Source organism: Perca flavescens, chromosome 6 (genome assembly GCF_004354835.1).
Source record: "Perca flavescens isolate YP-PL-M2 chromosome 6, PFLA_1.0, whole genome shotgun sequence".
Classification (NCBI taxonomy): Eukaryota; Metazoa; Chordata; class Actinopteri; order Perciformes; family Percidae; genus Perca; species Perca flavescens.
In genome coordinates, this window is record NC_041336.1 from 22866051 (window position 1) to 22880212 (window position 14162).

The window sequence follows — 14162 nt, forward strand, 5'->3', positions numbered from 1 at the left end:
AGAGCACTGTTGAAAAAAAAAAAAAAAAAGGTAAATAAGCATGTCTCTTTAGTTGAGTTTGACTTTTTGCCCTCCGAAGCATTTGATCCATTTTTCTTTCATTTGTTTTCTTGTTGACATTGCCGTCAGTCAGGTTAGCATTGCTGTTTGGAAGTTGCCCCATAGGACAGTTACTGAGTGCACAGAGCCATCTGGAACCAGGTTGTCTGTTTTTACAGGAACTGAAGCTGGTCCCTCAGTGTAATTTCACACACAAAATAGGTGTGTTTAGTTTGCTTTTCCTTTCTTTTCTCTTTCGCACAACAGCCATTTTTGCATCTATAAAATGTGAGGCATTGCATTGTGGGAATAGTATACATGCCACGGCCACTACTTTTTTTTATTTCGTTGTGGAAATTATTTAATGTGATCAAACCATACCCTCACAATCTGGATGTAGCAGATTAGCTTTTCAGTGTTAAACTCTTGATAAGTAGGGCTTCTGGGTAGGTCACCCGATAGAGCGTGCGCCCATATACAGAGGCTTAGTCCAACGTCGCAGCCACGGGTTCTGTTCCAACCTGCAGCCCTTTGCCCCCTGTCTCTCCCCTTTAATGTCAAAGCTGTCTTTTTAAAAATAAAGGACGTAAATGCCACAAAAAAAAAGAGAAGAAAAGAAAAACCATTGATAAGTAATCAGTGTTCATGTTTTTTTCCCCCTTCCAAACTTAAACTTTAATTGCTGCCTATGTTGTCGTGAATATTTAATGTTACAGAGAAAGGCTTTGCAGAGAAAAACTGAACATTTGATTTAAAAACATTCTCAAAATATGCCCAGGTTCAGCAGACACAATGCTACAATTCAGCTTCACTGCAAGCCAGTAATTAAACAATTAAAAACCTGGCTGGTTTGGAAAGAAAACTGGCTTGTGAATGCTTCCTAATTTTCAGTATTTACATATTTTTTTCCAACCAGTGCATCACATGCAAATCATCTTTGTTGCATTTGTTCGACACAGCTTGTAGGACTATATATTATATTTCACAAAACGGTCTGTGCCTGTGGTGCTAGTGTTTCGGTGGTAAAAAAACAGCACAACTTTAGTGCTCACAGCAACATTTTAAAAACCAGTGAACAAAGGTTGTGTTTCTCAGTTGAGTAAATTTGGTTAAACTGGTTCCAGATCAGTGATTCATTACCCAGAAAAAAAATCCTTTAAAAAAAACGGCAACAATATCTGCCCTTTTTCTCTTCCTCATTGATGCCAAAAATAAACACATGTGTTATGCTACATGCACAACAGGAACAATAGGTTGTGAGGGAGAAAGAAAGAACTGAAATGCTCCCCTCCCTTCATGTGACCCTATATGTGGGTTAGTGGAATTGAAAGGCTGCAGGTTGTGGAGACAGCAATTGGCTGCCTTTGTGTTAGTGGAATTGACAGGCAGCAGAGCGGTGAAGCTGCTACGGGGTATGTGGTTTAGCAGACTTGATAGACACCAGTTTTTTTTTTTTTTCCCCTGCGAGTCGGGACGCTACAGGCAGTTTGATTAGGAAGCGCAGTCAAATGGAGTTGGCTCAGCTGGTCAGGAGTTGCACAGAATTGGCTAATGTCAGGGTGGGAAATAAGAGTTTGTGTTTATGTGGGAGATGATGGTTGTTTACCTGAAATAATTGTGGACGTTAGATCCAGACACTGTTCTCGTGATCTTTAAATGAAAGAGACCAATCACAGAGCTCGTTCACACTGCAGGCGGTTTGATAGAAATCACATAAGAATGACCAATCTCTGAACCAGGAAGTGTCTGGCGCTGCTAGCCAGTGAATGAATCAATATTTACTTTAGCTGTTCGGTTGTTACAACAACACACAGGAAATGTCAACAGGTGGAAATTGTCAAGTCAACACTCTCTGCAGTAATGCATATTTTCCACTGCAGCTCTTTGACCGAGGACCTGGAGGTGCTAGCTCGCTAGTGAGTAATACATTCACGATTAAATATGCGTTTTGTTTTTTTGACACATCATAATCACACAAAGCACATTTGAATTACATCATAGTGTAGAGAATGTAATAAACATATGATTCATAACGCTAGGATGGATTATGAATCATTATGATTAGGTCACAACATATTAGTATCTAAATTAAAGACATCAAATATTTCTTAAGCGAGGTGTGTCATTTAATGTAATATTTATTTCCTTTTTTATGAGTGCTAAAACTGTTGTATGACATGTTTTTCAGGGGAAATATTTTGGATCACGTTCTTACTTTTTTATCCAAGGAATTACTCATCAGGTTTAAGATACCCTTTTTGGATTACGTCATCAACAAAACGTATGCAGTATATGAAACTACTGGACTCAAATGCTACTTTAAAATATGTTACAGCTGCATCAGGGTAAAAATAATGCTACAATTCTGCTTCACTGTAGGCCAGTAATTAAGCATTAAAATATTTTTGGCATGTGCTGTCATAGAAATCCAATGGTTTGCAAAGGATCTTTAAGTATATAATAAGAAAATAGATGAAAGGGAGAAAAAACAAACATTCGTAGGGTAATTCAATAACTTTGTAAGTAAAAGTGAATTTTCACCTTTATAAAATATTGAATACCGGTCTCTTAAATCAAAAAAAAAATATGCAAAGTGGAGATGAATGCACAGCAATCCAGTCCTATCTGAAAAAGACATAAATTCAAAAAAGAGCAACATTTTGAACTAAAAAGGATGATAATGAACTCCTTATCAGCAGTCTGAACTGATATTTCTTCTGCTGCAGGGGGTTGAAGACCCAGAGGAACTGGGAAGTGGAATAATTGATGTTTTCTTTTTTTCACCAAGTCGGAGAAACCGGAGACAACAAGCTCAAGATTGCCTTTGTTTTAGCGTCCTCGTTTTCCCTTTGTGTTGCCCTCGGAATAGCACAGAAAGGGTTGCTATTGGAAGAAGAATATTGTTTCATAATATTTTTGACTCTCATTCCACTGACATCCCAGATATTTTTTATCATCAACCCACCATCGAGGATGAAATATTGTACCAGTCCTTTAAGTGAGGGTAAAATTAATTTCAAGATGAATCACGGCCGACTCGTATCTTAGGATTCAGTGTGAAAACAACTGTAGGAAGCCTTTGTGTCATTGTTCACCCTCAAAGATGAAAAGGGAAGTGTTCTTGAACTGTGTGCCTTTCCTTCATTTGAATTACTGTATGGAAATTATGGAGGGAGGGTTATGTAGTTCTTTCTTTTCGCTGAAGGGCGGGTAGAGCCCTCCTTCTTAACTCTTTCTCATCCCAGAGTTCCTCAGAAACCGATTAGAGGATCTTTGTTATGAGTGATTTAGTCTCGCTTTGCCAGACCCTCCTCCAAAGCGCACTGAAGGAGAGTCTGGCTACTCCACACAGCATTCGGGGATGGAAGGACCACGGGCTCTGGTTTAATGGCATTTCTTTAAACCAATCAGAATCGTCATTGGCGGTGCTAAACTCCGCACAGAGCTGCTGCAAAATAGTCATGTGAGAGAAAAAAACTCCGATTGGACAGATAGTCTAGCTAGCTGTGTCAATTTACCATGCAGAGATCTGAGGAGCAGTCAACCGTAGTCCTCATAAATCCACCAAATTTAAGGAAACGGAAAATACATCCATCTGGCGGAATTTCCTGCAGCACAGGAGCAATCCCGGAAGTGGAACGCAAAGGATATAGACTATGAGTGATTGAACATTATATTTCCACACAGTTATTTATCACTAGCCTACAGTAGCTCCTTCAGTTTATGAGCGAAATTATGTTGGAAGTTAAAGTTGTCAAAATATGTTAAACGTGCCATTTAAAGTGACAGCTCTTGACACAATGTGAATCGACTGGGAGACTGGCAGTCGAATCAGGCTCTTTAGATTGAATTGTAATCACCACTACGCATTTTCTTGCCTTTGTTTTGATAGTGTGTGGTGTTTGGTGTAGCTTCATTGTCTGCTTTACGCTTACCTGCCAGTCCTGTCACAAACTTCCCCATGCTTTGCTAGCAGTGCAGCTGAACCATGCATTATATATTTATATAATTATATAAAAAAGTTTAGGAAACATTGACATTTGCAGTGTCTCCAGAGGGAAATCTGAGCTATATTCGCCGCCACTAGCACAACACACACAAATCCCCGACTGAACTCGGTTGAGTTGCACTGTGGGTAACTCAGGCAACAGGCTTTGACAAGGAATCGGAATGTGAGGAATAAAAAAGATGATATCTCTGGTTATTTTTTATTTTTTTTTTAACTGTCCGTAGACAATGGGCTTGTTCGAGATGAACTGCGCCTTGCCTGTAAAGCGGACGAGAGCAGGCGGCAGCAGCCGGGGGCGGTGACAAAAATCCGCTGTCAATTCGGACAGTTTCCAGCTGTTTCCAGCAGCCTTCAGGCTGAACAGGAAGTGACAGAAACACTGTGGTCCGATTCTGATTTAATAAAATGTTATCAGACCCATATATCAGCTTGTAAACCGTCTCCATTTGTTTTAATTATGACGGAGTAGCTCTCAAAATGCTCTACATGCGATCTGTTGCTGATTTTAATTAACACACTGTAGATGATCTGTAATCTGAACAGATTTTGTCTCTCTGACTTCTAAACATAACTATCAGTCACACATGTTCTGTACAGAATAAGCCTTTAAATCAGACAAATAGCAACTAAAATCCCTCCAAATCAAAATCAATAAAAAGTTTATATAAAATGTCATCATGTTGAGTCGATTCTGAACCAATCAGCTGTTAGATCAGCTGAGAGGTCGGCGTTTCCCAGCATGCCCTGGGTCCGCCTGGGTCTTGCAGTCGGTGGAGAGCAACTGCGATGCCTGGCTCTAAAAACTGCGGCCGCCTTGATCTAGTGAGGTTATCGTTGCCCACTTGGGCATGACGTCAGAGCAAGTCGGCATCAAGTCGGACACAAATCTAACCGGCATGCATTGGGCGGAGATCGCCGGTGATCGATTCTCCGTAGACCTGGCTCATCTCGAACAAGCCTAATGTTATGCTTTAAAGGTTTGGATTAGAACACACCATCTTAAATTGTTTGTGCACTTTTAGTTATTGGGTTTTAACAATTCAATAGTGTCATTTTATTTCAAGATATTGAGGGGAGGCTGTTGCATTTTTGTCTAAATAAAGGGGAGAGTCCAAAGAAAATTTTAGCAATGCCGGGAGGGTCATCCTTTTTAAGAAAAAAAAAAGAAAATGGAACAATAAGGTTCAGTACTTTCATACAGTCTCTTATTTTCTTACAGCATATTTCACTGTAGTCTACCCTGAAGCTCAACACCTCTACTGTACCTGTTCACCTTCTCCAACCCTTTCTCTTCTCAATCTGTTCCCTGGCCCTCTCTGTGTGACTGGGCCCATCCAGCCACCTGGGTTGAGTTATTAATGCCCGGGGAGGCAGAGAGATGATTTCATTGCGTATTCAGGTGTGGGGATGGATGGCTTTCAGAGGCAGCCAGGGGAGTGCTGAGGATGAGAGCCTCTGTAGAGAATAGATATACCTGTCTCCTGCTGATGCATCAGGCCACACTCAGTGCAATGCAAATCAGCCACTCTCCTCCCCCTAACTGCCTCCAGTATTACTCATCCGTTCCCACCTGGATCCCCACCAGCCAGACACTCAGTCACACTAGACTCAGATGAGGCTTTCTGTGTGGAGTGGAAGAACTCTCAGGTACGGACTGTCTTCCCAGCATGGTTTGGTTCTCGTTTGTTGACGATGATACGGCAAGCGTCCGTGCCTTGTCGTTATGCTGCATGTCTCAGGTGACTTTACAGGTCCTGGTGTTCATTACCCATCCTGGCTGCCAGATAATTAAGGGCTGAGGCTGGAGTTGACATTAAAGCAAAGGTTGTGAATGGTTTCTCGAAGCACGCACATCCGCGTTTACTGTTTTTGTTATAAATGAGAGACTGGGTTTTAAGTGTTTTGGTCTATGTCTCGGAATTGACTGGTTGTTTTCCGTGTCTCAGACACTGTCTTAGACAATAAGGACTGGATTATTGTTTTTTCCAGGGCCACATGAGTACAAAGCTGTGTGTCATCACTCTTACTTTGTCTGATGTTTTATTTTCCTCGGAACCTCTCATCTACGTGTTATTTTTCAACTTTGACCCTAATTTCCAATTTATTTTAATGTATTATTTAAAAAAAAAAAGTTTGACATTTTCAGAAATAGGCATTCATTTTCTTGCAGAGAGTTTGATAAGAAGCCAAGCAGCTCTTCGTTTTTATCTGTAATCCCGGAGGCCAGGGACATAGAAAAGAGGGATCCCAGAAAATACTATAATGCTCCACAGACATGTCTCCACAGCAGGCAAACACCAATCTTTCTGACCCACCAATAGGCCTACTGCGTAGCTGGCAGGTGAATTTTTAAGTTTCCACCCCTTTCCTTTTTTCCCCTAACACCTGGAATCCCACAATGCCTTGTGAAGCCATTCACTCGTGTCCTATAGAAAATAATTGGGGCAAACTTTGTTGTGTCACCCCATAACTTGTAGACTTTGTCGAAGTGTTTTTGCAGCAGGTGTATCGCAGAGCTACATTATATAAAACTACAGTGAGGCCAAGGTAAATAAGGTTTTGGTTTTAAAACAGCCAGAATGATCCTTTAAATGACACCTTGATGTGCAGAAACATCAGTCATCATTCATTTGTAGACTTAGTCTACACAGAAAAGACTGACACATTCTGGGTATATTCTTTTATGTTTACTGCATTTACTTTTCCACTGCATGTAGGGTTGGGTGATATGGTGATATACAGTGCGAGACGATGAAAAATGTGTTAATATAACATTTTTACCATGGAATTGTTGCTGTAATATCTCCGGTGTATTAGGCCACTGTGGTCAATGTTTCAAATTAATGAGCAGGACTGATTTATGACAATATTGGAGTTTTATATAGTTTTTGCATTAATGTGATGAAGCTTCTGTAGTTGCCAAACACAGACATTCTCATCTATTTTTTGTAATCCATCACAATTTATGTTTTTCTGAAAATGATATATTGACATTGTGTACATTGTCATACAATTATTCCAGGTCTGGGCCACGGGTGGGACCCTGTGGCCCAGACCTGGACGGGTCTTGTAACATGTCGAGGATTAAATTGTTTTATGCCCCCAATAAGCTGTTGTCCAGCGGCCCATTTCACAATTAATTGTATCACTTGAGCTAATTTACAGCAGTATTCTCACATTCAGCTTTTTTACAACCTCTGTGAGTGGATGATATGACAATTTGGTACTATTAATTTACTATTAATCTGATAAGTATTGCCCTGTGGTGTTGGACTCTGCTGTTTTATTCTGCTCACTCGCTATACTAATCTTTTAGAAGCCATTGAAAAGATGAACTGCAGTGTTTCAGATCAAAGGATTGCTTTCTGTATTTAATGACAGATCATTCCTTTTCTTTGAAATATTAGAAAAGAGAAAAAAAAATTTGAGATTGCACTTTGACAACATTCCACTCTTTAGGTGGTCTTGACTGTGGCTCCAATTTAAAATATACACAATTGTTGTTGATACTATGGGGTATGGCTCAGCCCCTTCATTGATTTCATACTCTCCCTATTCTGCTGTGATTGATTTATTCAAGTGGAAAGTTGTTGGAGTAGTAGCACCTTAAATAAGCTTAGGCCAGCGTCCTTTTGCTTAAAACATGCAAATAAAGGGGATGAGCAGAGACAACATACAATGTGCATAGCTGACACCCTAATTAACAAGGCGAGGGATAATACAAGTAAACACAGAGCGAGATACCAAATCTAACATGAAGGGCTACATGTGACACTAATGACTGAGAAAGACTCACAGCTTTGATCAACTGCACATAAAACTAAGGAACATTTTTACGTATCCCCACAGATGTGGTGGCAAATTAGAGTGTCTGATAAACAAGTTGCCACCTTCTTTTGTGTCCTTATGAAATCAAAGAGGAGCTACTGCATCCATCCTCTAACAATGTGGCTCATCGCTTTTAGACTGTTTATTTATTTAAGTTTATTTCGGTTTGCTATAAAGTCAATGAGGTTGTGTATTAATGTATTTATGCAGTGGTTGGTTTACAGTAAACACTGAGATTAGTGTTTAAACAGAGTGACAAAACCAAAATGTGTTTTTTTTTATTATTTATTTGATATACAGTACAGGCCAAAAGTTTGGACACACCTTCTCATTCAATGTGTTTCTTTATTTTCATGACTATTTACATTGTAGATTCTCACTGAAGTCATCAAAACTATGAATGAACACATATGGAATTATGTACTTAACAAAAAAGTGTGAAATAACTGAAAACATGTCTTATATTTTAGATTCCTCAAAGTAGCCACCTTTTGCTTTTTTTGACAACTCTGCAAACCCTTGGTGTTCTCTCAATGAGCTTCATGAGGTAGTCACCTGAAATGGTTTTCACTTCACAGGTGTGCTTTGTCAGGGTTAATTAGTGGAATTTGTTCCCTTATTAATAAAAAAGCAAAGGGTGGCTACTTTGAGTAATCTATAATATAAGACATGTTTTCAGTTATTTCACACTTTTTTAAGTACATAATTCCATATGTGTTCATTCATAGTTTTGATGCCTTCAGTGAGAATCTACAATGTAAATAGTCATGAAAATAAAAAGGAAACACATTGAATGAGAAGGTGTGTCCAAACTTTTGGCCTGTAATGTATATATTTTATTTGATCCGGTCTGTAAAAAACACTTCTCATCTGACTCAGGTATTCCTCCTCACAGTGCAGGGCTGTACTACATGCAGGGCACCATCAGCAGGCTGGTTTGACATGTCTTAGCTATTTCAACAATGTTTCTACTGGTTTTGCATCCTTGAAACTAAACTTCCTGACTTGAATTATTCATCTAATTCTTCCATTATGCTCCCAAGAAGAGACACAGCATGTTCTTTCCGTAGGCCTACAGTACCTTTAAACATGCAAAATGCTCGCAAGCCTGGCAAGTAGATCAGACACATTGATTAGCAGTCTTACAAAGAATTTAATGACATGGGCCCTATGATTTGCATTAATGTGTTCCCCAGAATTAGTTTCTCCAAGCACAATGTAGTAAGTGTTTACTAGTATTTAATGTGAAGGAGGAGATCCGCTAACAACAGCATGCAACAGACCAAACTGTGAAACATGTCTCAACCTCAGCCATAAAATCTTGGCAGTGTCTGACTTTGCACTGGTCATTGCACTAAATTATGCTGTAATTATTCAGGTAAAAAATGGCCACTGACACCCCACACACCCATTGGTCCTCCAGAAGGAGCTGAGGAGGGAGTGTGTTTTGTCATGATAGATGAGCTGGATCCCTCCCGGTGTGTTGTGAGGAGATGACATTCCCGGGCAGTGCTGGCCTGGCTTCCTTCTTCTGGATGATGGGACTCTTGTAGGGAGGAGTCTGCAGGCTTCATTTACTGAAGCAGCGGGGAATAATATAGTGCCAGCGTTTGGATATGTCAGGTCCCATATCTCTGGCTGTTCTATTAGAAATAGACCCCAGTGTGGGACAATTAACCCCTGGCCTCAGCAGCAGATCTGTACAGTAACAGCCCAGTACGGGGCAATAAATCAAACCCAGAGGGAGAGAAATGCACACTCCCACCCCTGCTGGTTGGCTGCTAGTATAACCCAATGGACCGAGCTTACATGATGGTAGATATGCTCTGATGTTATCGTATCACAATCACTGGATGTGCAAAAGTGATGTAAAAGGTCGGCTGTAGGCAAGGGCGCCCTGAGTGCGTTTGTGCTGCAGTGAATACATCATCTGGAGAAAGTTTAACACCTTGGATCAACTGTTACCCTTTTAAAGCAAACCGCAACAACTTATTTGGTATATCATGCTGCGTTCTGGCAAGGCATAAATGGTTTTAATTAATAGGCTGAAGGTTTGCTGGTTGTCTCAAAGAGCATGCAGCAAGACCCTTTACATCTAACCAATTCTATATAACAGTTTCTTCTTCTGACATTTCTTACTGTAACAATTATATTGCAATCAGGAGACTTCATTTCAGATATGTGATGATTTATTGTACATGTGCGTGAAATGTACAGTACAGTCTTTGGAGATTAGACTCCACCATCATTTAAAAATCCTGAGAAATATTTTTAAAAGCCAATGCCAAAAGCTGCCGGCAGAGGCCGGCCGGAAGAGGACCCAGGAACCGAGAGGGGCGAAGACCGGATGAGCAGGGGAGGAGGAGGAGGGTTGTGCACTTTTCCTGAAATGACAACTGAGCAGCAGAGAGAGACAGGTTTAAAACAGGGATGTCATGCAGTGATTGGCTTGAGATTCTTTGGCCGCTCTGATTGGTTAAGACTAAATTGAACGCCTCTACAGCTGATCCATTCAGGGGAGGGAGGAGTGATTAAGTTTAGGAAGTCATCCTGAAAGAACTTGCGCTCAGCTCCATGTCCATAACTATAATTTTTTATTGATTAGTAGCACCACTAATGAAGTTCCGTTAATTCAGTGAAAAATACAATGCATTTTCTAAAGCTGCTTACGCAATGAAAGCCTCCAACTGACTCTGTGGTGGAAAACTAATATGAAGCAGCAGTAAAATGTTCGGTTTGCATCAGGAGTAACGGAACACAGCTCTAATATGGCTGTAGGAAAGTGATAAATAAGGCTGTTTGTGTTAAAGAAGGAACAGATATGTAGTAGGGAAACTCCAAACCACAGACAGTCTTTAACACAGCCACACTGAGCCAACACGTTTAGCGCAGGACACCGCTTGGTTTGAGGAAGGAAACTCAGTTTGGTCTCTGGGACCAAGCAGGGGCACAGCGGTGCGGGTCAGCGCAGTTATCCCCTGCAGTTGAAATGCATGTATTCATGGCTTGACACAGCACAGTGCAATTACAGCAAGCTACATGCAACTTGAGGAAAAATGTCCCAAAAAAGATGAATTGGGTTTAAACATGAAGCTTTTGGAGTATCAACCGAAATTTGTTTGTAGCATTGAGTACAGAGAACTGTCAGATACCAAAAGTTGGCACCAAATGCTTGATCTTTTACCAATTCTTAAATCATTTTTTATTTTAAATTTGGAAACAGGGAAACTTTGGCTAATTTTAATCAGTATTTGATGTATTTATTTGTATAGCTGTTTTTTTAAAGGACCGCTTTAAAAACGATTTTATGAACTTTGCACTGACACTATGGTATTGGTGCCTAAACCCAGATATAGTTTTGGCATCAGAAACCCTCAATAATTACCTAGCTCTATCATAGTCTTTCATGTGTCTTCCATTTTATTTGGCCTGTAATATACTGTACCAAACCAGCCCAACAATCGCAATAACCTGTTAATGACTGGAAGCTGTGGCCATCTTATACATCGGTAGTTAAAAAGAATTATGAATCCTCACTACAGTGAGGCTGGTGTTTTTGTCATATTGAGACCATTTGTTTAATGGCAGGTTAGAGGAAAGAATGAGCAGCAATAAAGCTGTAGACACAGGTCACCTTCAGGAGCTGCTCATGGTTATTCCCATCATTAGCATGTCGTGTCTCGTGCGGTCCTGCTCCAATTATTACTGACACAGGCACTGGTCTTATGACTGGGATGCCCACTGTTAGACTGCAATTCTCACACCGATGGACTAATGTGAAATATGGCAACAGATGCGGAACTGAAGCACATTATTCAGGACCCAAGGGCCGTTAAAGCCATAGCTATTAAATATAATTTGAAAAAATTAGCTATTTGGCACATGGAATAGCAGGTTGTGAGGTATTATGATAATCACTACATTCCCCAGGGTGCCCGCTTTCCCCAAATGTTATTACTATTCGTATGCCTTTGTGAATGGGCCTTGGGATATGTCGTCTTGTTTGTGGATGCTTTATGGGAGGGGTAATTCTCCTCAGATGCAGGGGCAATTATTGCTTTCGCCAGGGTTTGTGTTCCGTTGTGCGTGTCTGAAGTAATTATAGCTCATTGCTTGATTTGTTGTTGTCTGAGAGCATTTGTGCATACGTGAACACATTTCATTTAATACAATTTTGACACACAGACCTGTGTGTAAGACATGGGATAGTGGTCTCTCATTGAGGCTGATATTGACCATTGAGACGCATGCTTGACATTCATGTTTAAGCATCTTCACAATTGCAAAGAGTTGAATATTTGTCTGAGAGGGCCACAAGTTGTCGTCTCAGGGTACTATATTAATCTATAAACACTACACTTATTAGAATAACCCTTGTGCAGCCTTTCAGACGAGAGCTGAGCAGCGACAGATCTGTGTAAAACCCTGGTGGCAGCAGCGTTTGGCTCAGTTGTTTTGACATGTTCACATCAATAGTAAACTGCTTTGGTTTGAAAGGGCAGAGAGGTGGTCAGTGTGGCTGCAGGGCACATTTCATTGTCCATAAGAAGAGGAGTTTCAGAGGGAATTATAAAATGAAGCACCAATGCTTTGTTGCATTTAAGAAATGCTGTGGCAAGAATTGTTATCAATTTCATTTTAAGTATACATTCCAACAGTCTCTGGTTCCAGCTTCTCAAGTAGGAGTACTTGCTGTTTTTCTTTGGGTTTGGGACTGATTTTTCAGAAGAAATGAGCAATTTGTATGAAAATACAAAAAAATAATTGACAGATTAATCGATAATGAAAAGTTAGTCACAGCTCAAGTTGTTTGTTCTTAAATGTGTCTCTGTCATCTGTGAGGTAAATCTACTTCTTTAAAACTGAAAAACCATACGTGTTTGTTTCTTTCACTGATGGACATTATTTTAATTTTTCTCCAGCGGCTGGCTGCACGTTCGAAGAGGACTCAGACCCCAATCTGTGTGACTTCACCCAAGGGGAGGAGGATGACTTTGACTGGCTGCTGTTTCGGACGTACAGTTCACCTTATGCCAGCTCTGACCTTCTGCGAGGTGAGTGGTCTTCTCTCCTACAGTTCTGTACTTGACCGTTTTTCAGGCTGCGGCCATTTTGTGTAGTTAAGATACCTGCCGGCATGCAGATTAGACAGAGCTGACCACGAGCTTGCCTTGCTAGGAATCTGGAACGCAGCAAGTAAGAGTTCATGGTGCACAAGACCAGAGGCTATTTATTGAGTCATGCCAGCAGTTGGTGTGTGCTTCGGTTGCTTTTAAAATGGTCTGAGAAATAAATTGACTTTTGGTTTTGAGGCACATGTATCAGAAAAGCACGACTGTATTCAAATCAGCCTTTATAGATGTCCAGCGTCCATTATGCACCAGCTTTAATGAAGCACTCACCCCAGTTTTGTCTGCTTCCCGCTAACCCCAAGGATAATTTTATGTTAACCAGCCTCACAGGACTAATGGAAACCAGAATTTTCCTGCCATCTTGCTCTTGCTGGTGGTTGCCAGAGGGAGATGGCATGCATAGTTTATAAGGCTCTCCTCCATCTCTGCATTAACAAATACCTACAGGGATCTGTAGCAGAAATCTGAGCAGAAATATCAGTGGCAGCAGTGGGCTCTCTGCCGAAAACATGTCTGCTGTGGCAACTTGCAATATCGTTAAGGAACCTGCCTCCCTCAAGTATAACCAATCATCTATGATAGTGGTAATGAGAATTTGACCAATCCTTGACAAAAACATGCATCCAATTGTTCAAGAAAGAACCTGCATGTTCAATGGTGGCAGCAATTTAACAAGCTTGGAAGAAAGGACTGATCATTAATGTGGCAGGTATAAAGATAGATAAGCTAAGAGATGTAAAGATGACAAGATAGGATATGATAAGATACTGTAGATCATTTAGAAAGAAGAAATAATTGTAGGCCTCAGGGAATACTCATCCTTTTGGAAAATATCTACTTAAGTAGCCTTTGAAAACAGTTAAAAACTTCCCGCAGGGATACATTGTTATTTTTAAGAGCTGTGTAGTTGTGATTATAGTTTATTGGACAAACTTTCCTTATGTCCGCAGGAGTCTATCAAAATAGAATTCTGAACATGATAAATCCCACATTTAATCCTAAACTCCTAAACCGCACCTTATTCACTTCCACATCAGCATTCAAGCGAGAATCTGCCTGCAGCCGCCAGCCGATTCACGGCAGGCGATGGGATAATTAATACTTTTCCCTTCGGGTTTAATTAAAACTTACTGCCATGGCATTTACTGTGATAC

General features: G+C 40.4%; 1 protein-coding gene across 2 annotated transcripts in view; it reads left to right on the forward strand.

Annotated features, from left to right (window-relative positions):
- Positions 1–14162, forward strand: part of ptprub (protein tyrosine phosphatase receptor type Ub) — a 158254-nt gene that overhangs the window by 30259 nt on the left and 113833 nt on the right. For both annotated transcript variants that reach the window (XM_028580051.1, XM_028580052.1), the window contains exon 2: positions 12799–12930. In XM_028580051.1, coding sequence (XP_028435852.1) covers positions 12799–12930 — 132 coding nt within the window. The remainder of the gene's footprint in view (positions 1–12798; positions 12931–14162) is intronic.